The sequence below is a fragment of the Aplysia californica genome, unplaced genomic scaffold (genome assembly GCF_000002075.1).
Source record: "Aplysia californica isolate F4 #8 unplaced genomic scaffold, AplCal3.0 scaffold00841, whole genome shotgun sequence".
NCBI lineage: Eukaryota > Metazoa > Mollusca > Gastropoda > Aplysiida > Aplysiidae > Aplysia > Aplysia californica.
In genome coordinates this window covers 243,308-270,475 of record NW_004798111.1, presented here as the reverse complement: position 1 = coordinate 270,475, position 27,168 = coordinate 243,308, and the positions used below count along the sequence as shown (strand labels likewise).

General features: G+C 38.4%; 1 protein-coding gene across 2 annotated transcripts in view; it reads left to right on the top strand.

The window, feature by feature from the left end:
• Nucleotides 1–374: 374 nt before the first annotated feature.
• The window catches only part of LOC101847692 (proteasome subunit alpha type-5), a 59,171-nt gene continuing 32,377 nt past the window's right edge, over nucleotides 375–27,168 (top strand). The window contains exons 1-5 of one of the 2 annotated variants that reach the window (XM_005110014.3): nucleotides 375–530; nucleotides 14,178–14,299; nucleotides 20,123–20,249; nucleotides 23,707–23,774; nucleotides 24,256–24,363. In XM_005110014.3, the coding sequence (XP_005110071.1) occupies nucleotides 14,204–14,299; nucleotides 20,123–20,249; nucleotides 23,707–23,774; nucleotides 24,256–24,363 (399 nt within the window). In that variant the 5' untranslated portion in view covers nucleotides 375–530; nucleotides 14,178–14,203. The remainder of the gene's footprint in view (nucleotides 531–14,177; nucleotides 14,300–20,122; nucleotides 20,250–23,706; nucleotides 23,775–24,255; nucleotides 24,364–27,168) is intronic. The other variant, XM_013088946.1, reaches the window with a different exon arrangement.

The window sequence follows — 27,168 nt, the reverse complement described above, 5'->3', positions numbered from 1 at the left end:
AGGTAGACCACAGTTCCGCCGCGAGAGAGGGCTCCTATCAGGCGTGCTGTGCCGCCGACAGAGCATCCTCCATTACTTTTAATCTCCTTGGATCGGCCCGATCCAGCCGGTGTGGGCACCCCGTATAACCAGCCTCGGGTATACAGGTGCTGTAGTACCAGTGTCTCTGGTCGTACTTATAGACAAAATAAAGCAGCAAAACAAATATTAAAAAAAAGTCTAATAATTTAGTCAGAATGTAATTTAAATATTTGTATAACATTGTTTTGTATTTCAGGAGATCTTTTTGCTAATAATTAAATAATATTGTTGGTACAAAAAGGAGATTATTGAATTTTATTTGGTTAATACTCTTTTTTCTCGTTGCAATATAGGGTGAATTTTTGAAGCCGCCATTTGTAAACTTCATTCATGCTGTGTCACAAAACAACGAACAAATCTTACTGTCAACTGTCAACCAAGGGCCTACTCTGCACCAAACGGAACACCGGGTCTAAAACGTCGTCGTTGAGATTTTTACCTAGAGTAAGGTAATTAAATTGTCTGTTCCAAAAACTGATTACTCTTTAGGCTTAGATCTAGATCTAAATCTAGATCTAGATCTAGATTTAGATTATAGATCTGTAGATCTAGAGATGTATATATATCTAGATATCTAGACGTCTATTGAGACAAGACTTAAACTGGTGGAACTCTGTCCCACTAGAGAGTATACATACTAAATCTAGATTCTAGAATCTAGATATTAGACTAGCTAGACTAGACTAGATCTAGAATCTAGATCTAGACTAGATGTAGAATCTATTTCACTTTTCGAATCGATCCGAACTACGGGGGTCGCCATTTTGTTTTGCCCGGAAGTTCTCGCAAGATCTACTCATCCCCTCTTCTCTCTCTCTGTCTCTGTACTGTTACTTTCTGAATACTGTCTATCGGTGTGGACGATCAAATTGACCAAAACAAAGTTAAAAAATGATGTTCTAGGAAAATCTGTGAGGAAAATCCAGTCTAGCCGTACTTAAGTAGGGCTAGACTTCAAGTCTAGCCGTATTTAAGACTTGAAGTCTAGATTAGCTGTACTTAATACTTGCGGCTTGCTGCAGCCCGTCAGCCAGGCGCTAGTGGTGCTCTGACTGATTGGTTGTGGTAGGCTAGTGGTGAATATTGTGTTAGGCCTATGATTCCAGTTTTAACAGTTCGGAAACTTCTGAAACAGTGTTGTAAATGGCCATCTCTATTCTCACCCGGAGTGAGAATAGTGCAGGCGAGTCTTGTGGCTATTCTCACCCGGTGCACGTTCACCCTAAACCACAGAATTCTACACTGTGATAACAGAAAAATTGTAGAATTCTGTGCCGTGAACAAACGTTCCATTACAACTGTAGCCTACTAAAAGCGTACAATTTTGTCTGTGGGCAGTGGAGAGAGAGAGAGAAAGAGAGAGAGGAGTAGCGCGAGAATTTCCGGGCAAAACAAAATGGCGACTCGCGTAGTTCGGCTCGATTCGAAAAGTTAAATAGCCGTAGCATCTTTGTAGACAACCAAAATAATTTACTTTTGTGTTTTAACATCATTTTTTAAAATAACTTTGTTTTGGTCAATTTGATCGTCCACACCGATAGACAGTATTCAGAAAGAGAGAGAGAAGAGGGGAGGAGTTGATCTTGCGAGAACTTCCGGGCGGGTGAGAATAGCCACTTTCGTTGTAAGTATATGAAGCTTAATCTACCCAATCTTGTTGAGAGTTGTGATGGCCGAATGGACAGCGTGTTTGCGTATGAAGTCTTCGAGCGTGGGTTCGAGTCCCAGGTTCGGAAGGTTTTTTTTTTTTCTTTTCTCCTCCCTTCTCCTCCCGACTGACCAAATATTTTTTCCCATAATTCTAATTTGTTGTTTTATAGTTTTTGTTGTTGTGATGAAGCCTGCACATTCAGCTCTTTTCGATTGCTTCTTCTAGCAATTATAGGCAAAGTGTTCCGTTGCAGAACTGCTAATAATAATATGATAATAAATGATAATCAGGGGCGGTTTGTTAACTGGACAAGACCGGCGGTGCCGGTCAGATTTTTGTCAACTGAACTGTTGACTAGAGGTTTATTGCTGATGACGATTTTCATTCAGTTTTAAGTAAATCCAAACAAACATGATGTGTATCAACATTGAAAAACACCTTGCCGATTTGAAGCAAGTGGGATTCACTGCTGTTTTGTCGCGACATAACCTCATTCCTTCACGTTTGTTATCGCGCCGGCTCGTAACTTTAAATCGTCTCCCGTCAAACCATCACGTCGCGGAACTTCGTACTACGCTCGAGGCCAAACACACAGCGGTTTGGCTTTGGCCTAGCGATGGTCTGACGTCAGTCTCATGGACAAATCCATCGTCAGCCCACAGAAAGATTAGTTTATATCTTAATTGCCAGATTGGCCTCTTTGTAGCTTACAAAATTAAGAATGAGACTGTCTTGAGCAGCACAGACACATTTTACAAGTATTATTTTATCAGCAAAACATGTATTTTATCATTCAGCCTTTCTCTAACTACTATCAGAACATTTATTGTCAGCATGGCACTACTCTTTTTTGTTTATTGACTTTTTAACCACCTATAATTCCTATTTGGCATTTACTCATCGTTTTCTCCCCACTAATAACTTACCTGGCTCTTAGGGGTCTGGCCGGCGAAAGAAGGAATCGTCTAGTGAAGATATTTTATATAAGGAAAATTTTAACGAGATCAGGAGCGATAGACACTCGGCTGTCAGAGTCTGGGCCGAAAACCCCCTCCCTTCCCTCCCCTTTTCAACCCTCACCCCAGCTAGACACCAAGAAGTTCTATAATTAGCATTTGACACACTTCCCCACTTTGTTATAACACAGTGTTCAGTGTTCAGTTCTGAGAGCTGAGAAGTGCGATGAAGTACATTTGATGATATAATGATCGGAAACGTGTGTGCTTTGTCCAGCTTTGTACTTTGTATAGCATCTGATTGTAGACTTGATCTGCTTGGGACAGCGTCACTGGTACAGTAGCAATTGACTTTTTGTCATCATACAGGACAGTTCATATTACATATATTTAACGGGTTCAGTGACGTCGATATTTTGTGTGGGGGTGTAGAAAGTACGAGTAAAGTACTGTACTGGAGGCCAGGACCGGCGGTTTATTGCTTCTCACTTTCCGTTTGTTTTCTAGCTTAGACTCAAGTACATGTAGTGTGTTTCTTTTTCTGTGCCGATCAAGCGAGTTTTTATTAATCTCAGTAACTTCCATCTTACATTATTCATAATATTGTTTCTTGACGCTACCGCATATTTTAGCTCTTTCACATTATTACAATGTTTACTGTGGTGTGCGTGTGTGTGTGAGTGGGGGAGGGGGTGGGGATGGCGAAAGTATAAAATAAGGAGAGAGAGAGAGAGAGAGAGAGAGAGAGAGAGAGAGAGAGAGAGAGAGAGAGAGAGAGAGAGAGAGAGAGAGAGAGAGAGAGAGAGAGAGAGAGCATGTGTGTGTGTGCGTGCGTGTGTGTGTGTGTTGTGAAGGAAGGGGGTGGGGGAGGGAAAAATAGTCAACGTGAATGACCGCCGGTCAGTTTTATAAACCACGAGCCGCCACTGAATAATAATAATAATAATATATAATATACATTTATAAAGCGCATTTCCAAAAATGTAGCTCAATGCGCTTTACATTGGAATACCCATTTTTCAAAAACATTTCTTACCTCTTACTTTCTTCTCATGCAATATATACATTAATGCACACACACACACACACACACACACTAAAAACTGTACTAGACTGCCAAGTTTCATTTACATACTCCAAGAAATAGGCGAGCTATGACAAATATTGTCTCAAAACGCACCGAAAACCACGACATTTTAACCTATAAATGTCTTCATCACTCAAAAAGTGGGATAGCTATGAAAAATCTGAAAGCAGGGCTAGATTCTGTACTAGAAAATGTTCTGGGTTCCCAAGTTTCATTTACACACTCCGATAAATGAGCGAGTTATGATGAATATTGTCTCAAAACTCAGCAAAGGACGTCCCATATTTTGGGTTTTTTTCAATATAAAAGTATACCAAAAATTAATTGATTAAAAAATTGGTAACTTTTTTGTTTATTGATGAATTTAAAAAATTAAAAAAGTTCCATTCTCTGTGAAGATACAGCTACAAAATACACCTATTTTCAAGCACTTTCTGACCATGGCGTCACTTTTCGCCCAATTCTGTTACCTATAGTAAGCGGGACACAGCAGCCCGCCGGAGCTCCCCGGCTTGGGGTCACGGGGTTAATGAGCCCTGAAGCGACTTTGCCGGTGTCGGTTAGGAAGTTCGCATTTTTGACTATGTTTAAAACGATATAACTTCTTCCCCATCCCACACAGCAAACCATTACGTGGATGTACTAAAAGCTCAATGTCTTGAGATTTATTCTGCGTTAGAATGGTTAATTTCTGTGCCTTAGTTTTTGTTCTAGACAAGTCTTTGTAGAGTACCCAATTTGTCTTATTTTAGTTACAAACTTATGAATAAACGATTGTTAATTTTAAAAAGGCATGACTGATTTCTCCAAAATCTGTGTTAAACTATCATGTCTATTACCTTGAGAAATCTTAAATCTGCGCGAGTGGTAATAGTCAAGTTATAAGAGAAGAAAGATGCACATCTGCATTTTTTAAACTAAAGACGATCAGCGTTAGCTCTTATTTTACTATTAATCAAGAGAAATTTACTCTACGTTTGTCGTTTGTTCATGAATCATGCTGTGTCTGTGGCAGCCTGCATACAACTAAAAAGATATAATATGAGCGATTAATCCCCCCCCCCCACACACACACACACAAAACCGTGTAAATACATGGGTAGAGATAAACTTCTTGTTTGGAATAAAAATAAGGACAGATAACACATTCATTCTTTGTTTTTGTGTCGGAAATATGCACGGACACAATTATGAATGTAAAGAAATCAGTCACATTGTTAGTTATTGCAAATGGTCATTGAAACGAAAAATAAAGCTGGAAAAATCTGGAGCTGATTCAGTGTCCATGGAAAGCTAGAAATTATTTTTATAACCCAATTACGAGAAGTCATCCCTATTGTTCACTCAACTTACAAAACCTAGACTTAACGTTTTAATAAAAGTAAGGAATTTCTGGAGTGTAACAGATACTGTTTGTGTATTACATTGAAGATGTATTCTGGCACTAAAATTGATTTGTACTTTTCATAGAGAAACTTCATGGTAACTTTTATAAACTTTCGAGTAAGTATGCGAATATTCATGATTATATTAGACACATAAAGTTGTATTTGGTGGAATTACTTCATAGCGAATTGTGTGCCCGATGGATAAAGTTGCAAAATTACAGCTTTCTATTATATGCGCAGATACCATCTTTTCTGGGTGTCTGCACCAATGCTATGTCGTTCATGTTCCAAAAGTTCGACAGATTTTGTCGAGGCCTAATTTTTATACTGATTTTTTTTCATTCGCGCTAGTCAAAAAAAAATTACTATTTAGCATTGCCGACTCCAGCGTGTCTAACTAAATAACCAGACAAGTTACAAAGTCCGTTGTTTTTTGAGTCCTAAGAGCAAAAATGCATGCTTTGGGTGCTTTAAATGAGAAATTCCATAAATACAAGGATATACCTAAAATTGTATCATGTTGAAAAGTACTAAAAATCAAGTCAGCCCAGACAGAGCGGCGACAGGGAGCTGACCCCCGTGACCCCAACGTGATAAGGCGCCTGGCGGGGAACCCCCCACGGCAACTAAAATTCCACTGCCGGTGCGCCGTGTGACAAAAAATGATTTTTCGTGGTCATTGTTACATAACAGTGATGACAAACATTACTTGTACATAATAATGATGACACAATAGGAAAAGACAAAGTCATGCTTCCAGAGAGAAATGCGCACTCTGAGAATTAAAAAAAACCCAGGAGAGGTTTCTTTTGCTTTGAAACAGATATCAGGTCATATCAAAGGCAGTGGACAATCACAATTAAGTTGCTAATTATGACAAACAGTACTCGTACATTTACAGTGATGACAAAACATACTGGGAAAAGGTAAAATCATGCCTACAAAGAACAAATTTGCACTATGAGATACACAGATCAATAAAGGTGTATTTTGCTTCTAAATGAATCTTGCATGTGTGAAATATATGTTGAAAACTTATTGATACTAGCAATGATGACAAATATTACTTGAACATAACAATGATGACACAATGTATTGGAAAAAGGCATATCATGCCAACAAAGAACAAATGTGTACTTTTGAGTTAGACAGATAAACAAGGACATGTTTGTTTATTTGAGTAATGAGAGCACACATGTCTAAAAAATGTTTGCTCTTAGGACAATGTAATTTCTAGTACGTCTGTCAGTCTTGTACGGCTGCATGACGACACCCCAATCGTCATCGCTAACCACAAAAGCTAAATCTATAACCACATAAATGACCCATCTCTCGAAATTTGTTCACACATCACACTCTTATTCACTTTGTTTGAAAAATGGCTAAAATTTGGACCTCCGGTACGTCGCAAAGTGACGACGATCACAGCGAATGTTAAACAGCCTACCGAAATCGTAGATCTAGGAACCCGATGTTCCTTTCACGCATCCTAGCTTTTGAAGTATTGAATAAACGATGAAAAGCAAAAAGATTAAACCAGCTATGGTGATTCTACTGAAAAATAATGGTGTTTTCTGAAACGCCTAGTCCGTGACGATACGACAAACGCACAAGTGATCCGAATTATTTGTTTATTTGCTAACAAATAAACCGATTTCTTGATCAAGTGAACCTTTCTCGATGACAAATAGCATAGGATCAAAGGACATGTTAAAAATAAACACCCAAAAATACTAAATTTTTGACATTTTTGGAAGTTTGCATTGGTGTGCTCAAAATGACAGTCCAGGAATCACAAAAAAACGAACATTTTTGGCACAAAATTTACAGACTCAAGATTGTAAAGCTGACACTAGGTCTGAAACTGCTAATGCAGGTTCTACATCCTATATTTGACATGTGTATAAGTTTTGGAGGAATAAATACTAATGCATCACATTTTATGCACACTAATGTGAGATGCATGTGTTTTTCACCACGTTTTGGCAATGGCTCATATATTGTCTGTGCTGTCAAGAGCTGAAAAAAAAAAAGAAAGTCATACAAGCGTCTTGTCGAGCTCGCCATCGTGACCGGTCAGTGAACCTGTGCGTTCGCATCACATTGTGAGTACCGGTTGGGGTCTCCAAAGTTCATTCAAAGTCTGTGCGCTGCGAAGTATAGGGCTCCAGAATGGGGGGATTATTGGTTTAAAAAAAAAGTACAGTCGGGGGAGGGGTGGGGATGAAGGCAACACTGGATGACAAAAACTGAACTTCCGGTTACCGTTTACGTGACACTGAGACTACGTGCCCGGTTACCGGTTAACGTGTACGTAGATACTGATGCTAGGTGACCGGTAACCAAGTACATAGACACTCCATATTTTTATTAGGTCAGGGGCGCTTCCTGAAATCCCCCTACTCTTCACTTTAACGAACAAAACTACAAAAGCACCGGTTCAGGTCTACCGGCCGCTTAAGACTTAAGCCTTATCCGTGGGTGCCCCAGAGAATTGAGGACTGCTGGCCAGAAATAGGATCAATACTGGAAAGGGATGTTGTTGTAAAATGTAAGCCGCATGTGGCCGGTGAACCAGCAGATTTTGAATTCTATCAGTCTTATCTCTATTCTGCAAATAAAATGATCTTGGTGACATTTTGGTAAAACCGGCCACTTTTGGAACTTTAAGGTCAAACCATGGCCAAACCGGCTGCCCTTCATGGATGTTAAAAAACACTATTTCACTTTGTTTTTTCCTTTGATAAATAACTTATTAAGCTGAGAGTCAATTGGCCTTATTGCCAGGGCATTTATCAATTTGGGGGTTCGATTCCAGCATACCAAGGAGTTTGAAAGACTCTAACATTCACCGGTTTTGTCCCCAAGAGTAGGGCGGTTTCAGTTTCAGGGGCCTGACCTAATAAGAATAAGCAGTGGCTACGTTCACGGCGCTGTGAACGCAGTCTGCAGGCTACGTTCACGGCACCATGAACGTAGTTGCAGGGCTTGAATTAGGTGTTCAAGAGGGCAGGCAAAAATTGCCTAGGATTGGCCTAAAAATCAGAGGGCATCGAGGCAATTTGCTTGGGCACCAAGGCACAATTCACAGGGGATCATTTTGTTGATTAAAGTTGGTAATACTGGGTCATGCATCACAGCGTTTATAACAATACAATTTATTCTTACTCTCTACAAAAGTATAAAGTTATTGGAACATTATAAAATTTGTAAAATTATGAATGAAAAGTAAGAAGAATCTAAATCACAGTAAAATCACCTCAAAACAAAAGCACTAAAAGTCACAGTTTGAAATCAGACGATCACGATTACATCTGACACAAATGCCTTTATGACTACCCCTCATTGATTGGATTAAAATGCATAATGTGTATGACTGTTGGAAATAGGGCACAATAGAATACAGTGAATGATTTGACCAATTAGGTAAGACATTGATCATTAATGAGATTCAAACAGAGTGGTTTTCAGGCGGTGTAGTGATAAAATGACAAAAAATTTTGAACTTGCATAAGAAAATGAGGAGTGAAAACAACTTATGAACTTGTATGAAAAAAAAGAATGAATAACTAAAAACTGTTGTTAAACAGTTATGAGGTTATGACTATGATAAGTGAAAACAAGTTTTGAAAGTATGTCTTAAAGTATGTTGTATAAAAAAGACCTAAACAATCAGCATGTTAATGACTTAATGACTGGATCAGAATATTGAAAATGTGTTTGGCACACACAATATAGATCTAGAAAAAGACTGGCTTACTGAGGTTTGGTTATCATTGGTGTGAGTGTTTGCACTAGCCTTGACAAAATTGACACAATTGTCAAGCTGAGCAATGTCTGACTGAAGTTTTGATGAGATTTCAGACAACTCTGACAGGATGTCTTCATACCCCCCCCCTTCCTCACGTGTATCTTTAAAAAAAAATCAATAATTTCCCCCTATTCCGGAGTCCCATACTTCGTGACCTTCTGACTTGAATGAACTTTGGTGACCCCAACAACAGGTGCTCACACGATGCCGTATCTTGTGATGTAGGTTCAATGACCGGTCACGATGGCGAACCCGACAAGACGCTTGTACATTGTATAACTTTCTTTTCTTTTTTTTTTTTCACAAGTGACAGCACAGGACAAATTATATTGATTTATTTTCATGGCGTCACATAAAAAAAAAATTAAAAACAAGGGCACGACAAAAATTGCCGCGGTTGACCCTGTGATTTTAAGGGCATTGCGGCAAATTGCAAAGGCACCAAGGCAAATTACATATATATATATATGTAATTGTTATTATTATTATCACGGGCCGTCACGCGCTAACACAAGGTCGCGCCCAAATCTCGCCCGGACGCGTGATAAGGCAATTAAAACATCTTGGTAGGCGTATACATTTTTATCATATATATATATATATCCTAATGCGTTGCTGCGTAGGCCTAATTGAGAGTTTGTCATTTACCATTACACTGGAGAGCTCTGAGCCGGAGCTCAGTGTAAGAGAAAACGACAAATGGTCGATCGGTCAAGGATCACCTCTTCATTTTCCTTCATCTCATGGGATGGAGCGCTTGAAGCAGGGTTGGTGATTTTTTGATTTTTTAAATTAAAAAAAATAAATCGATTTTTAAAATTTAAATCAGATTTTTAAATTTTAAATTGGATTTTTAATGTTTTTTTTATTTAAAAAAAAATGTCGACACAGTTTGGGATTTTTGGTGGCTAAAAGTAAGTTCTTTTTAGTGCAAAATGCATTGTCTTTATTTTAATTAATGATTATTAATTTAAGCAACTGCAAAAGAAAGCCTTAATCTGCTATATCAGTGAATTATGACTACAGACAAAAAAATGAAGAAAATGTCAGTCTAAAAGTAATTATGCATAGATACACTTGCATTTATTACAATGTGTGTGTGAGCGCGCTTGTGTTTGTCTAAAAAGAAGAAGAAAATGTTAATTTCAATAATAAAAAAATAGTAAATTGAATACAGTATTATTTTACAGAGACAGGGGGGAAAGCAGACTTTTAAGAATTATTATAGTAGTCTACTAAACCTTATATCTGTTTATTAAAACCAAGGAAAGGAATTCTGAATGTTTAAATATGTAAAAACTGAATACTATTTAAAAAAAAGTGATTTAAATCACTGATTTTTATTTTAAAAATCAAGTTGATTAAAATTTAAAAAATCAACTGATTTAAATCAACCCAGCTCTGATTTCAATTATGGAAAAAAAAGTGAATTGAATACTGTATTATTTTTCAGTGAAAGGGGGGAAAGCAGACTTTTAAGCATGATTATATTAGTCTACTTGACCTTATATCTGTTTTATGAAACCAAGGAAAGGAATTCTGAATGTTGAAATATGTAAAAACTGAATAAAAATAAATAAAAAAAAAAGTGATTTGAATCACTGATTTTTATTTAAAAAATCAAGTTGATTTAAATTTAAAAAATCAACTGATTTAAATCAACCCAACCCTGGCTTGAAGCAGGCCAAAATATTAAATGTACATCACTATCGTCACTGACTAAAACCGGCTTACTTAAACCGACTGTGGACGCTCCGTCTAAACGAAGCTTGAGGGCCGTGAACGTAGCCTCAACAGCGCCTGCAAACAGCATTCAGGGCGCCGTGAACGTAGCCTGCCAACTTCATTCAGGGCGACGTGAACGTAGCCTGCAGACTACGTTCATGGCACCCTGAATGTAGCCACTGCAATAAAAATATAGAGGGGTGGGGGGGGGGGGGATGTTCTGCAGTTAGGTTTGATATCTCTCGCTCGCCGCACCTCAAACATCAAAGCTTATAATAGATCTAGATCCAGGCCCAAGCGGGGTGGGAACTACTGTAAAAGTGCCGACTCTTCAAGTCAAGACCAACCTTATCAATAACAAGAAGTCATTTCCTAAGTAGGTCTAGGGGGTCCAGGCCAAAAATTTCATCAGTACGGTAGATCTAGATCTAGATTAATTTAACCCTAGAAGCGCTCAGCATTTCACCGGAAGTAACCCGCCAAAAATGCCCGCCGCTGTGGCCGATCGGTTGTAAACATGAGGGTTTGGTGGGGTGATACTAGCTGAGATACCCGAGATGTATACCTGCTACTGAAAAATGACCATTTACAACTCAACAGATGATAAAAGGCATATAAAACCATATCTTTTCGTAGAGCTGATGAAAAAATGATAAAAAGCGATCAAATAAATACAAACAAAGTGCAAAAAGCGATAAACTCAACAATTAGTACATTAGCACAGCGGAACTAATAATGCATAGCGTGTAGTCGCTCAGCTGGACCGCATCACTTTATCGATCGATATCTGGGCCGAGAGATGCTCTACGAGGTCAAGATAACTTGCAAAGTTATTGGTCACTATTAATAACTTTGACCTGTAATTTACTTAGTCATTTTCCATATATCTGTCTCCCCTGCTCAATATTGTCGTAAGACGCAGTGTGCTATTTTAAAGAGAAAAACGTCACTTTCTATGAATTTTTTGTTTTTTGATCCTTTGAACGTTTGATGTCTTCTGCTTCATTTAAGATAAAAATAAACAACTAAAATCGACTATAAATGCTTTATTTTGATTTATTTTGGAGGTGTGTGTGGTTTGTTGTGAGCTAGGGTGACGAGATAAAGGAATCTGGTACTTAACTAGTATAAGGCTATTTTGTTGCATTTGACACAAAGTCCATTCTTGTGAAAATTCTTTTTTTTCATAAGTTTTTTCTCAGAGGCCATTTTTTACCTTTTCGTGTTTCCTCACCTTGCTCAATTAAAATCAAATATGGTCATATTTACTTCATTCTTGTTTTAAATTGTAGGGAAAAGGTGTTGGTTTTTGAAAATAATGTTAACTCAGTTTTGAAATTTCCTTCATATGACTGATATTGACGGGCAGGGACACATATATCAAGTTAAATCTCTTTACAAGAAAAGGAATTCAAATATGTAAACAAAAGAAACAGCGAAGGTTCAGGAAAAAAATATTTACCGAAAAAAATCAACCTTATTTCAAAACTTATGTAACACCCACAACAGCCAGCATCCTAAACCACTTCATTTAACTTTTAACAAAAATTTCATTCTAAATCACCATCCTTAACACTGCACAACATATAGTGTCATTTTTTTGTATTACATAGTTGGTGTTCATTGGAAAACTACCGAAAGTGCAAAATTCAAACGCCAATTCATACAGACTTGCAAAGACCAAATTATAGAAACTGCTGCAAATGTTAATAGTTTTAGGAAATTATACAGTCGAACTAGCGTAAGACGGAATCCCAAGGGAGCCAGAAAAAAATTTAAGTCTTAGACATTTTCCGTCTTAGACAGGGGAATTTAGGGGGAGGTGGAGGTTTGAGGGCGAAGGGGGGGAAAGGCCCAGCCGGTGGGATCAAGGATCGCTTGTCCAATCTGCAAGCAGTGGTGAAAACTTCACACCTCTCAATTGCTATCCTGTCTGATATTGACATGCTTATCCAATTACCACCAGTGCTTGCCTTTCATAGGACCACTGTTTGACCAATTAAAAACAGAAACGTTTGAACATTTCCTTTGATTCCACCCTTAGCCCCACCCGCCAATGCCACCCCTCACTGCCATCATGTAACAACGATTGGAGGAACTCTTTTGTCGGCTGGCCGTACGATCAGGTGGGCAGGCATTGGTCAATCTAATTTCACACCTCTGGCTTCTGGCTACCCAGGAAAGTTTCAGTAGTGGCTCGCTACTCGAGCACTCTCACAGGAAGTTGTGAGATTTCACACCCTCACTACACTGACCATATGCATCGCTTAGGGCTCACATAATGGGGTAACATCTACCCCCAAATTGCACCCCTACTCCTCTTCCTCGCCCAGCAGCATGGCCATAGCGTTAAGTTTAGAGCCGGCGGAACCAAACTTGCGAGTTTTGTTTCAAATCAGGGTTGAGCGGGCAAAGCGTTTTCCGTGACAGGTGAAACCCTCGGAAGGGAGCGGATTTTTATTTCCGTTTCCGCGTTGGACAGATTTCCATTTTATACAGGTAATTAAAGAGGAATATATCAAGGGGGGAACGGGAACATTCCGTTAAGATAGGTTTTTGTTTTATACAGGTTTCCGTTAAGGCACGTTATTAACAAAATGTCCACTGGAATTAAAAGTGTATGCATACTTTACTTAAACAAACCGCTAAAATCATGACTGAATAAGTTGGAAGTACAAAAGTTGTTGTTGTCTCAGTGGAAAAATACAGTTTTACTTGGCTTGACTTTCCTTTGTCTGGAAACTCGATAAAAATCAAATACAAATTTAAAAAACAGTTTTTAGCCATGAATTGGTATCTATTCTCACATACTCTAATTTAAAGATTTTATGATAAAATACGAAATGCTGGGATTCTGAAAGTGGAGAATCACAGTAAGGCTGGATTTGGGCATTTGCACCCATTTGAAATTACCTGTGACCCATAAATAATTAAAGCAAACAGATTTTCTTGATTTTCTTATTCATTCAATGACATAAAACAAAACAGCAAAATGACATGTGGGTGATTTATATTCAAAATGACAATCTCAAATTGCCTCCCGGGCCCTTACCGTGAAATCCGCCTTTTTTATCCTTTGTTGTCCCTAAGCCTAAGCGTCGAGGAGAGATGCAAATGTTGAACCATTGAAATGGAAAGATAACTACTATTTACCGAAGCAGGATAATGGATTTCCATGTCCAGGCAACACGCTTTCAACTTGGACAATGGGAGTGATTTTCATCCATTCCAGTATTGCAGGATCCTAGGGTGGGCTCTCTAATGGAAAGTTTTTTTTCCTCCTATGCATTGTCTTCTCGGATGAGAATGCCATTTCAAAATCATTTTCACGAGCCTTAATGGAAAGACATCTTGAATTTTGTTGAAAATCTATGAAGACTAATATACCTCTGTTGAAAAATGATTCAATCTTTTTTTTTTGTGTGGAGACTTTCTGTGAAATAAATACATGTGTGCTTTTTTTTTCTTTTTTTCGCAGGAATCCACCAGCTTTGACAACTGAAAATGTTCCTCACAAGGTCTGAGTACGACAGAGGTGTCAACACTTTCTCTCCAGAAGGAAGGCTGTTTCAAGTTGAATATGCTATTGAAGCTATTAAGGTATATTCTTCTTTGTTCTGAATCTGTTATTATTATATTATAGCTTAACTCACTCAATCCCTGGAGTTTTTCCCGAAGTCGTACCCAGAAACCGGTCATTTTGGCACTTATGTAAGGGCCCACTAGTAACCATAAATATCATCCAATTGTTTAGAAATTTGGCACTAAGTACAATTTAAGATGGATCTTTAGACTTTCCAAATTTGAAGTAGTTTTACTTTGGGGTGTTGAACAATTTTGGCATTTTGGGGGCCTATTATTTTTTTCATGGCCGAATGAGCAAGAGCAAGCCTACATTGATATTCTACAATGCTTGTGAGTATCTATTGTATGTCATGTATAGTAAAGACTGTTGAATACTTCCATGAATAAAAAAATGTATGTCTGAGAAAGGCAGAGAGAATTGATTGCGAGACATGCTCAGCTAATCAGCATAAACAGACGCGCTGAAAGAGCCTTCATAAAAAGCACAATGTCACTGTGTTTGTTTTTGTCAGTGTTTTATTGCGCTCGCAACTGCATAAGGTCATATGAACACGCGGGACACTTTAAACATTTTCAGTAGAGACGGGCGGGAAGCACTTTTTTCTTCCCGAGCGAGCAGACCGGGAAGCTGACCTTTTTCTTACTGGGACCTCCCGAGAAGTGCTTCTCGTCTCGTGACATAATTCTCGTCTCGTGCCATTGGACGAGCAGCTCGCTGAACGAGAAGGCCGGCCGCGGCCGGGATATCTCTTCTCTCATCGTTAGATCGTGGTCGGGACCTATACTAGGTTAGCCCTGTTGCGCAGACGCAAGCGGTGAAGTAAGGTAGGGAGACCTAGGCCTAGGTCACGGAGGTTATACGTAAGGTCATCATTGGCCTGAGCCCTGAGCCCCCCTCGCCTTGCCACCCTCTTCCCTCCCTTTCAGTTTCACACACAAGACGGCACAGTGATGGGTGGCACTGTCTACGTGTCATTTCTCACTCTCTCTCTCTCGTTACCTGTTTTGTCAAGCCAACGAGCGGTATCACTTCTCGGTACCGGCCAGTAGTTTAGTGGCCGGGCAGCGACAGGAAGGGCATTTCTCGCGGGAAACGAGTACTCGGCTCTTCTCGTAGGTACCACAAACGGTGCGCCGATCGCGGCAAGTCGAGTTCTTCCCGAGGAGGAAAACTGTCGTAGTGATCAACTTCACAAACGTAGCTTTTCACTCATGATTGCTTGATTTTAATGATATAAAAACCTTTTTGAAGAGCTTGTTTTGTTCTAATATCTGTGTTGTTCGTGGATAGAATGGACGTGTGGAAATATGTTTAATATAGCTCTAAAATTTGGGAAAATGACGCATTTTGCGTCCGACCGGCGCTCGCATCGAAACCTAGCCAGAGCCACTCTTTTTCTTTCAAAAACTGCTCTGTCGCGATAATGTGTACAGAAATAACTGCTGCATTATTAGAAAGGTCAAAAGCTGACCTTTACCCCCATACTAGGCAGGCGAGGATTTTTTTGAAAAATAGGTAAAATTTGAAGTGGAAAGACAATGTTTTGAGAAGTTTTGATAAAATCTCAGTATTATTAACATTTTTTTAGATGTGCTTTACAAGTAAAGCTAGTTCACAATATATTTGTTTTATTCAAGCAAGTACTATTAAACTAGTTGTTATCTTGGTACCGCTATTGGATTTCAAACTGTGGATGCGTGTATCGGGGAAACTCACTTTCTGTTACAATGGCTGAAGAGGCAGCTGTCGAGGCACTTTGCATACCGACCGGCAAGCATACGGATTACGATGGGAATACGCGTAACAAATACTAATCTGCCAACCAACCGTGTGATTTGTTCAATCTCATTGATAAGTAATTCAACGTTTTAGTGGTTTAAGATAGATCATGCTTCAGGTTTTTCCGAGAAAAAAATTGTATTAGTACTTAAGCTACTGGTCATTTCACGGGAGTCAATACACACTGACGGAACAGCCAAATGATCTTGGTCTCTATCCATCGGAACAGAAAGTAGTAATGTTTCTTCCGGTTTCGCACATTTTCAACTTTATCTCTTTTTTTATTTTAGTTTTTTTGAACCTCAATGCAACTACTTTTCATAACCAGTTGACCAAAGGTGTTTTTATTCATAAAAATATGAACCATAAATGTATTATGTATGGCTTGGGCCTAGATCTGATCCTATAATGTCGTTCTGTCAAAATTCTTGGGCTATAACTACGGCATTGCAGACTACTTCTTTATTTTTAAATTCTACGTGTTCACCCTCTGTTGCCTTACCGTTGCGTCAGTTACAATAATCATGAATAATGACAGTTCTACTTTGTCCTCCCCAACCTAGAAAATATGTTAAAATAAATACTTTCACTCTGGCTCTTAGATCTCTATACATTACGTTGCTTGCATTTGAGGGTCGGGCCGTCATATTTTTAGGTGCAGAACACTAAAACCATTGCAAATCATTGTAACAAAATTTTTAAAAATCAAGTTAAAGGGGATATTGCATGCAGCACTTCAGGTATACCTTGAAAGCTTTTTTTAAATAGATTGTCTTCCAACGGTAACAACTGAAAATACTGAGACTGATCTCTCAACTGCATCTTTTGTTAAATTCAAAAGATGATCCAATAAAACATCAAGATGTATTATTGGGGCAGATAACTAACTCAGACTCACTCTTAAATTGGTCAGCTGACGCAAGTTGATATCAGCTGCCTGCTCTAATGTGGACTCTGCATCATCAGTAGCAATCTCCTTACTTAGTGTCATTAATATAAAAAGTACTTCACAGTTACAAGTACTGTCATTCATTTCTTATTACACAGAACTTGTAATGAGCTTTCCAGTGGTATAGTGGCATAGATCTATTCACCTCTCTCTGACTTATTTGGTTGATTGTTTTTGCATCTTTGCAAATTCAGCTGATGTTTAGCGGAACATCATATACATATATTTAGAATTATTATTTAAGTTACTTTTTTTGTAACTGTCATTAAGTACTCAAACTAGCTGCTACTACTTTTATCACATAGAGCTTGTAATGAGAGCTATCCAGTAGCTTTTTGTGGTTTCTAATGAAATTTTGAAAAGTCTGATGTTTTGTTGAGCGACGATAATTTTCAGAATTGTTGCCTACCCTTTTGTAACAGCCTTTAGTGCCCAGTTTTGATATACAGTTACTATTACCTTTTTTCAGATAGAGCTTTGAATGAGCTTTCCAGTGGTATATTTGACATCTGTCTAACATAATTATTTGATTTTTTATGAATTTTTGAAAAGTCGTATGTTTAGTTGAACACTGCTAATTTTTCAAAGTGTTGCCTAATTTTTTGTAGCAGCATTTAGTACCCAGTCTTGATATACAGTTACTACTACTTTTTTCATATAGAGCTTTGAATGAACTTTCCAGTGGTATATTTGACATCTGTCTAGCATAATTAGTTGATTTTTTGTGACTTACTAAAAAATGGCCTCAAACTGCAATTTTGTCATTGGTTTCTTCCCCTTAGGCATTTTTGGCCAGCATACCCCTTGGATACGACTATATCTCTCTTGTATTTAAGTTTTAACCCTTTAAAAAAATTGAGTAACGTCTCAGTATGTATATGTTATGAGATTTGCATTTTGATAGCTATCCAGCCTTAAATGTTTATTTTATGTATCTTGGAAAATGGGGTTCCAAGCCATTGGCATCCATTTTTAAACTTCATTTTTATGTTTTCTTTCAGTTTTGAACTACTATAATCACTACAATAGCTACATGAATTATATTTTAATTTCTTTTACGCTAAGTTTGTGTGTTTATGTGTAAGAACATGTAAATCATTTTTTTTTTTCAAGACCGGTTTTCACGTAGTGTGATCATGAAACAGCGTTGTGAGCCAGTTGCGCACTCGTCACGATTTTTATAAGTGCAACAAATATTTGAAACATCATATCTCAGGTGTTTGTTGATGGATTTTGATAATTTCTTTTTTCATAGTTCTTGTTTCACTGAGCACTATATGGAAAGTATAGTCATGTTCTGGTATTCTTTAAATTAAATTTTCACTTGTGGTACCTACTTCTCGTGCCCGCTCCTAATTTCCAGTTTGTAGGAAATTTCGAATTTTGCTTGTGTGGCGGCTGAAGCCTACTCTTATTGATTTTAGACCACCAAGGGATCTTTAACGTATGCAACTTGCTCACGGGACCTCTGAGATTTTTCGCCCTTGTCCGAGAAGGCTAGGAGTAGATCTTTCCTACCAGAAGATCAGGGGTGTGGCTGAGAGACAGCAGTAAGAAGGAGCCAAGTTAGAATATATATATATATATATATATATGGCTGAAGCTGGGAAAAGTATCTTGTTTGCATGGCTACCTAGCCATGTGGGCATCCGAGGAAACGAGCAAGTGGACCTCCTGGCGAAAGAGTCCTTGTCCCTTCTGTTGGGATCAACGACGAACACTCTCCCACAGACTAACTTTAAAAATAAAGTCAAAAACTACACCTCCAGTCTGTGGGAAACTCATTGGAATAAACAGACAAACTTCATAACATCAAGCCCAAACTGGGTCCGTGAAAACCTTCAGGCCTCTCCAGAAGAGACGAAGTCACTTATACTCAATTACGCATCGGACACAGGTCCCTGATGCACAAATACCTCCTTCAGGGAGAAGAGAAGCTGTTTTGTGTCGGATGCAACACAGATTAACTGATTTTACCTTTAGACACATTTTAACAGAATGTCTAGACTTCGGAGAGACCCGAAGAAAATATTTTAGATTTTAAAAATTGCAAGACCTGTTTTCCATTGTTGATCCCAACAGTTGATCCCAAAAGAGTCCTTGATTTTATAAAGGCCATTGGCCGTTATGGAAAACTGTGATATACATGATTTAAAATTGTACATGTTATTTAAAGTTTTTTAAAGTTAAGAATCTATTTACACCAAATTTTTAAAAGTATTTTAGCATTATTGTAGAGGTGTTGACCAGAATCGGGCTGTGCAATGATCTGTTGCGAATAGAACCAACTTTTTTTCGCGCGCTCATATGACCGTATGCAGTTGCGAGTGCCGTAAAATTCTTACTAAAACTAAAACTAATTCAAGTGTTTGGAGATGAGATGGGCGGGGAGAGATCAAATCCCCGAAAAGTGGTTGATCTAGACCTAGGCCTAGCTTGTAGAGACTTTTGGTTGAAAGATTGTCAAGCAACCACCGAGTAGATGTGCTGGGCGCCGTTCTCTGGAGGTACAATGGTGTAAATTTACAGTAGTTTAATTAAGACTGTACAACTGTTACTGGTGGCGGTGTAAAAGTGCAAATTCTATGTTTATATGAGGGATTCTTTTCGTACATTGGCTAAACCTGGCGGTAAGCTGGGCTGGTGGTACAATGGGGTGGGGGTGGGGGGGTACAACGAGGTTTGATGGGATATATGTGTGTGAGTGTGTGTGTGTGTATGTGTATGTATGTAGGTTTAACATTGTAACCAAATTACCCTTCTGGGATCAATTTAAAAATGTAATTTATTGTTATACACTTTTGATAAATGTTACTCACATGTAAATGAATTGTTCCCACTAGTCTCATGTAAGTTAGGAACTGCTTTATTCTAATTCTGGTGGCATTCAACAGTGCTGTCTCCAGCTCTTCTCTGTTCCCTTTGCACATGGCTGTAGTTTATCTCTCTCTCTGTCCTCTAAGGTTCATATTGATTACGACAAGCTAAACTGGGATTTGTAAGCTGGATTATATTGAATTGAATATAATTTGTAATTTTGCTGGGAAGATTTCGTGGCCTGGACCGACTCAAACTTTCTGTTTTGCTTGGTTTTTATGGTGCTTTTTAGCTCGGGTCTACTGCCATTGGCATTCAGACGAGTGAGGGTGTAGTGCTTGCTGTTGAGAAGAGAGTTACCTCACCTCTCATCGAGGCAGCTAGTATTGAGAAGATCATGGAAGTAGACAAGCACATAGGTGAGTATCTATATTTATGATATTTGTGAAAGTTTGTCTTTTTGGTCGCCTAAAATAAAGTTTCGAATTAGAAAAAATTAACGGTGGTTCCGAATCATTTAAAAGGAAAAAAGTCTGAAGTCACTGTAGTTTAATTTTCAGTTTTTCATTAGTTTCGTTAAGATTTAATCTTGAGAAAAAAGTCTGTTGTCTAAGAGGCCATTTTAGCCCCTATTGGTACACCCTGGGGTCATTTTGTACCCTTGGGGTTGTATTCTTCACATTTTAGAATACTTCTAATGCGAAGATCTCTTTGAAACTTTCAGTATTTCTCAAAAATCATTTTGACAGACTGCTATGCAAAGCGTTCAGATCGGATTAACAAGTAAATTTCCTCTTTGGAAAGTGGCACAGAGTTCCCCATGTCGTATGGATAGGATAGTAAAACACAATATACGAATAGGGTTAAACAAGTGAGGTTTCCGTTCACAAGCAGTGCGTGCTGATTCCACAATGACTTGACGATTGGTACTTTTGAGTCCGTTCATCGAATGGGTACCCAGCTAGTTGTTTATATAAGAAGAGTCCTTTACGTTTCAATAGTTGCTTTTATGTTTTGTTTTGTCAACCAATGGTTTTCTTGACTGTAATTAGGTTTAACCGAACAAATATATTTTGAATAATTGTGGTGCGATTTGAGAAAACCAGTCCCCTTACTCGAAAGACTATCTAAAAAACCTTCAAAATTTTTGCATGTTCTGGTTTTTGAATACCCACTGCATGACCTAAACCTTCTAAAGTAGCTTTTAGGACGAAATTGTGCATTTGTATTGATGTTGAAAATGCAAGTGGATAAAAAATATTAAAAAAACATCCTAATTATGTATTCAAGAATCACATTTAAAGGACAGTTTTCAAAGTAGTGTGCAAAATTTCAGATGGGTATCTTGAACAACAATGATTTTATGGGTTTGTATCAACTGGTACGTGAGCCTAAAACATCATTTTGAGAAAACGAACAAAAACTAGAAAAATTGTGTCGACATTGATATTACAGACACGTTTTAGGTTCTAACTTACTTTAAGAGTACAGTCCGTAGTATTCATACTTTAGTTGGTTTCTGCTCGGAAGAGTTCTAGTTTTATTAATTGCTTGCCTTTTGCGTTTCTAATTGGTGAAATATGCACTCTGTGTACCCCCTCTGACTGTGCCTACTAAATGGTTAGTAAATCTGACTGCAGAAATGAATTCTACAATCAGTTGCCAAGTTTCAATCAAACGCTCCAAAGAATTACTGAGAAGTGATTGATTATTATACAGAAGCTGTTGTTATTGGGTCTGCTTTTTGAGGCTGTTTTTGATGTATAATTACACTTTACTTATATAATGGATTTGAAAATCTTCATAACAGAACTGAAAAGCATTGGTACTCACAGTCTTCTACACCAGCAAACAGTAACGCAACCTCAAATGGTCAACTCTGAGACATGCAGTATCGATAAATAATATATATTATATTTCAATAAACACCTCATACACTCGAAGAAGGGACCATTTTGGCGACGGGAAGCATCATAAATCCTACCAAAGCTCCCACTGCCTTTTGGGTTGTCAACGGATGACAAAGGCTAGCAGAGAAAACTGTACACAAACCGGCAGTAGGCAACAGGAAACCAAAATTCATTTGATTTCTTTTAGAAATGAATTTTCTTTTCCACAGTTGTTCGTTCTTGGGAGAATACAGCAAAATTAAAGGCAAACGAGGCAGGGGTAGGCCCCGAGCAACCTATTTAGAGAACCTTAACAAATGGGTAACCAAGAAAGATAAGGATAACGTAGCTTTTTTAAGAGCATCCAAGCAAAGGAAATGAATGGAGAACCATGATTGCCGATGTCTGCCGCTTATTCGGCACTTGATGATGATGATGGGGTTCACTCATGTATTGCCACACTTTGTATCCCCATATCAATTTTACTTATGAACTGGTTTTTTTAGACAATGTGTTTCTGTCTCATTTAAGATAAACCTTTATTTACTATATTATATATGTGAGGCAGCGTGGTGGAATCAGGCTCTCGTCAATTTTTGGGCATGTAGAGTTTTTGGTTTCATCTTAAAGCTTGTTCACTTGTCTTTATTTCAATGAAAAAAGTATCCATTTATCTTGAGTACAAGTCGAGATATTTGCGAATGAAGGAGGTGGGGTCACCTGTTTTCAGAAGTAAAATTAGTGAGAAAATGGCCGCCAGAGATTGGTTATTTCCTTAGCTTAAGAGTCCGTGGTAACTGAAAATTTACATTTTTTTGTGAGTTTAATCAACGTTTTTAAGAAAAATCCGTACAGAAATGAGTTCTTTAATGGGCATGAAAGGTGTTGAGCCAAAAAACAAAAATTTGATTAAAATTCACGAACCTGCGGAAAAATGCAAGTTTCTTTACTTTGATTATTTTGACGAGAGCCTGATTCCACCACGCTGCCTCACATATATACCAATTTTTTTGTGAATCTTCAAAGATTAACTGTTTTTTAAAATCAGTTTGGCTATATTAACACCCCCATTGACACAACTTGTAAGGTGAAACCTTGGCTGAAAGGGATACAATATCCCAGCAGAAAGACAGAGATACTTGATACAAATTTCTTCCCTCTTGGGAATGGAACTCTGGCTTCCTGCGTGCGACAGCAGACTGCTAAACGGAAACACAATTGTGAATTGTTCAATAAGTGTGACTAGTATTGACTTTTAAAAAATATGTTCCTTTTGCCACGTTCCCAGGGGACCCGGCGAAAATTGCTTGTAGTCAGTGAGTTATAGTGTTTGTCAGCAAATAATCATGCTCACTGAAAAAGTTGAATATGTTTCTTTGGCCCGAAAAATATAATAATAATGTATTCAGTTAACTCTATACTGTTCTTACTGACACACAAGGCTCATATTGTCGGTAAGCGGATGAAATGTAAGAAGTCCTGAAGGCAAAATTTTACAGGAGACAGAAAAACCTGTTTCATTCTTTTAAGAAATGAACCTACATTAAGTACTTTTACGTGCTTTTTTCAACATTTAGAATTCTAACTTCGACAAAATATTTTATTGTTATGAGCACATGCTACCAATACCACAGATTAAGAAATTGCAGTTTTTAAAATATGTTCTGTTTTTAACATTTTAATAGCTAGCTGACGATATGCTCTGACAATATATTTCACATACACTTTGGCACTCACTTTTTCATACATTATCGCTAATAGCATAAATTTACATTAGGGGCCTACTCTCTGTGATGTTCTTACACCAACATATTATTGTCACATTCTATAAAGGCAGGGAGAAGAGTCTCAGTAATGTTTGCGTAGAAATATAGTGATGTCTTAATTGCTCAGTTTTACAACACCCTTTTATCTGAATATTTTGACGGACATAATACTGTGATATGTTACTTCCGTACCATTAGACGCTTGCTTTTTTTCCCTAAAGCTTGTGCAATGAGTGGCCTGATTGCAGACTCAAAGACACTCATTGACAGAGCCAGGGTTGAGGCACAGGTGAGTGCATTGGTAGTTTGGCTTTTCTTCCTTGCCACTTTCTCTTGACTTCTCCACTGACATTCCCATCTCTATGCTGTTAATTGTGGTGAGCTACTACTTTTATCTTCGTGAGGGTGGTTGTTCTGAGTTTTTTAATTTGTTCATAAATGTTTGTGTTTGTTTCACTGTTTCACTCATTAGGGAGGAAATGGTTTCCTTATTCAGCAAGCTCTGTTATTGTTTGGTTCTGTTTTTGTGTTCTCCTCAGTTGGGGAAAGACATTTTTTCATTCAGATTTGTAACACGTTTAAAGATAAAAAGTTACAGTGAATTCTGACTTTGATAATAAAAGGTTATGCTGTGTTAACATTTTACTTTTATATTACTCCCCAAAAAATGTTCTGCCATTGACAGTTTTATTTCTGTATTTTTTTGACAAAGTGTAATGTAATGTTTGACTATAATTGTAAACTGTACCAATAAGTTTTTTATGTTTTAGAACCACTGGTTTACCTACAATGAGAAGATGAACATCGAGAGTGTGACCCAGGCTGTGTCTAACCTGGCTTTGCAGTTTGGTGATGATGACAGAGATCCTGGTGCTATGGTGAGTTTTCTGACTACCACACAGTCTTCTTCTTCCTTTGTGTAGATTTGTCCCGTCTGTTTGTGTGGATGGTTAACAGGTGCGATTTGATCCTTCTTTCCTATCAGGGTAGTTGGTGGGTGCTCTGGTGTGATTTGCTCCTTCTTTCCTGTTAACTCTCTTGAGCCTGAGCTATTTTTCACCCAACAACCATTACAGCCTGACAGTTTTGGGGTATATTGAATCGCTGACCACAAAACAACTGTGAAAGCTGTCATAAGTTTTTTAATGCAGCAAAAGAAATAAATAAATGCTGTCACAAAAAAAGAAAAGTGCACCTAATTTGTCAGAATAGTTTGTATTTTATCAATGTTTTGAAATGGCAATATCTCAGGATTTCACTATTTCTTTTTGCGCCCAATTTGTAATAAAATCATCTATTGCAATGAAGGAGTGACTGACTTAAGTTAATCCGTTACAGCTCAGAAAGTGTCTCGCATAACTCCACCAAATTTTTAATTAAAGGATACAAGTGGGTCAACTGTTGGCTTGCAGCTTCCCGTAGCTTGTAACCGAAAAACACTTGAGATATTGATCGACAAAGCGCATCCCGTAAATACACGGACGGGATTAGACCACTGGGCTGGCGGCACATCCCGTAAATTTACTGAAATAGGCTAAAGTGAGTTGAACAGGTATCGTCTTAATCGTTCCTCCTTCTTTTATGTGTTTGTTACTCTCTTGTGACACCTCTACAACATTTAATATGACTTAATTGGGCTGCAAATGCCATAAGACATGTACAAAAACGAAACTTTAAAAAATCTGTGGGTGGTTGGCGGGTGCTCTGGTGTGGTTTGCTCTTTCTTTCCTGTAAAAAAATCTATCGTCTCTATCTCCCCTCCTTCTATTTGTGTTTGTTACTCTCTTGTATACCTCTAATCTTTGGCACTTATATGACCTTATTGTGTTGCAAGTGGCGTAAAACTCTTACTAAAACTAAAAAACATCTATCATCTTTTCCTCCCCCCCCTTTAAACTAAATATATTGCTCTCTAGTAACACCTCAAATCTTCGGCATTTTTATCACCTATTTGTGTTGCAAGTGTTGTAAAGTTCTCCGAAAACTTAACTAAAAGTCCTTTGAAGATTTGTCCTTTCTCTGCCACTTTGCTAGTGTACAGTATAACATGGATGGCTTGAATTTGTCGGGACTGGCCTCGGTAGTTCGAGGGATAGGTGAACAGGGTATTGGCATTGGCTGTGTAAGAGATTCCTGGGAAGCAACAAAAATTGACAGATTGAGAATGAGAAACACAATGAGCAACACTTTTGAGTTCTATCAGTAATGAGCTACCGGTACCACAGCAGTCTTGGTCTAATTGCTCAGCTCAATGTGAGCGGTCTTTAGTCTGCATTAATCAAATTGTGGCTTTTCAAATTTTTCAAAACAGAAACAATTTATTTGATAGGATAAGCATATCGTAACAATAATAAACAACGCAAGGACGAAACAATGCAGCCCTGCCCAGCCTTTCCCACCAAGCTCGCAGTCCTTTACAAAGAGGGGTGGGGTGGCCAATCATGTGATGCAATGCCCAACTTTCCTCTCGTCCACTCCACACAAACCTAGCTAGGTCCAATGATTAGGTATTTATTTACGGCTCTGGCTAAGCCTGGGGCCTGGAAAGGGGTGTCGAGCAGCGCGCTAAAAACTGCACAGCTTACTGCTTCTGTGGAAGGGGGGTGTGGGGGGATATTTTACCAACCTTTCCTTTTACCGGATGATGATGATGATTATTATTATTATTTTTATTATTATTTTGTCTCAAGTGCACCTCAAAGGACATTGACTTTATTCCTCTACGGCGGCGTAATTAGTTCGACTATTCGAGCTTTGTGTAATTTTCTTACAAAGGTTAAGGAGAAGAAAAAACCAGGGACCGCAGGCACAGTTCGATGGATGCGTGATTTCGAGCCTTCTGTGTTTGATCTATCCGTGTTATACTGTATTAATTTTTCACTTCTTTTCATTCGCTTTTTCCCCTCCCAGCTTGCATAAGTACAAAAGCCTGATCACACAGATCTTGTATTGATTTTTCTTGCATTTATATACAGTGGAGCTCGGATTCAACGAGGTCGCCGGGCCTGGCCTAAAATCTCGTTGAATCCAAGTGTTCGTTATAGCTTAATATGAGGGTTTCGTGTAGATAATTACAGGCACTGAGCGAGTAATGTATAAAGAGAAGTAACAAGTGATGCCTGAAATGCCTGCATAATATTAGCTGTACTTAAAAAGACCAATTCGTTCAAATGCATGCCTGTGTCATCTCGATTGTTTGCCAAAAAGTTGTGTTGCTGTGTAGAGCCTAGCATACGGCAACTTGTATAATTGATTCTATAGACTAGCGCACAATTCATTACGTAGATCTGCGTCAAGACTAGCTTATCATTGTAATAATGATCAGTTGCCGGGGAAAAAAAGACTAGTGTGACGCGTTTGTGTCTGCGACGTTCCACGCCCGGACCGATGGTGCCCCCACCCCCCGGAACGCACACACTTATGATTTGCAACATTCATTCGGTTAAGTGAATAATGGTTCAAGGTGCAGGTGCAATGGATGGTTTCCGGGAAGAGATGAAGTTGGTTGTGGGAGAAAAATGAATGAGGCCGCGTCTGCGGGGGGTGTTCACCAGAGAGGGTTTACAGTAATAGAGAGGTGACACTCGTGGCGGCGCTCCATAACAACAGTGCATTGTTTCGCGTATCGCCCTGCGCGGTCTCTCTCTGTATCTCTGTCTCTCTCTCTCTCTCTCTCTCTCTCT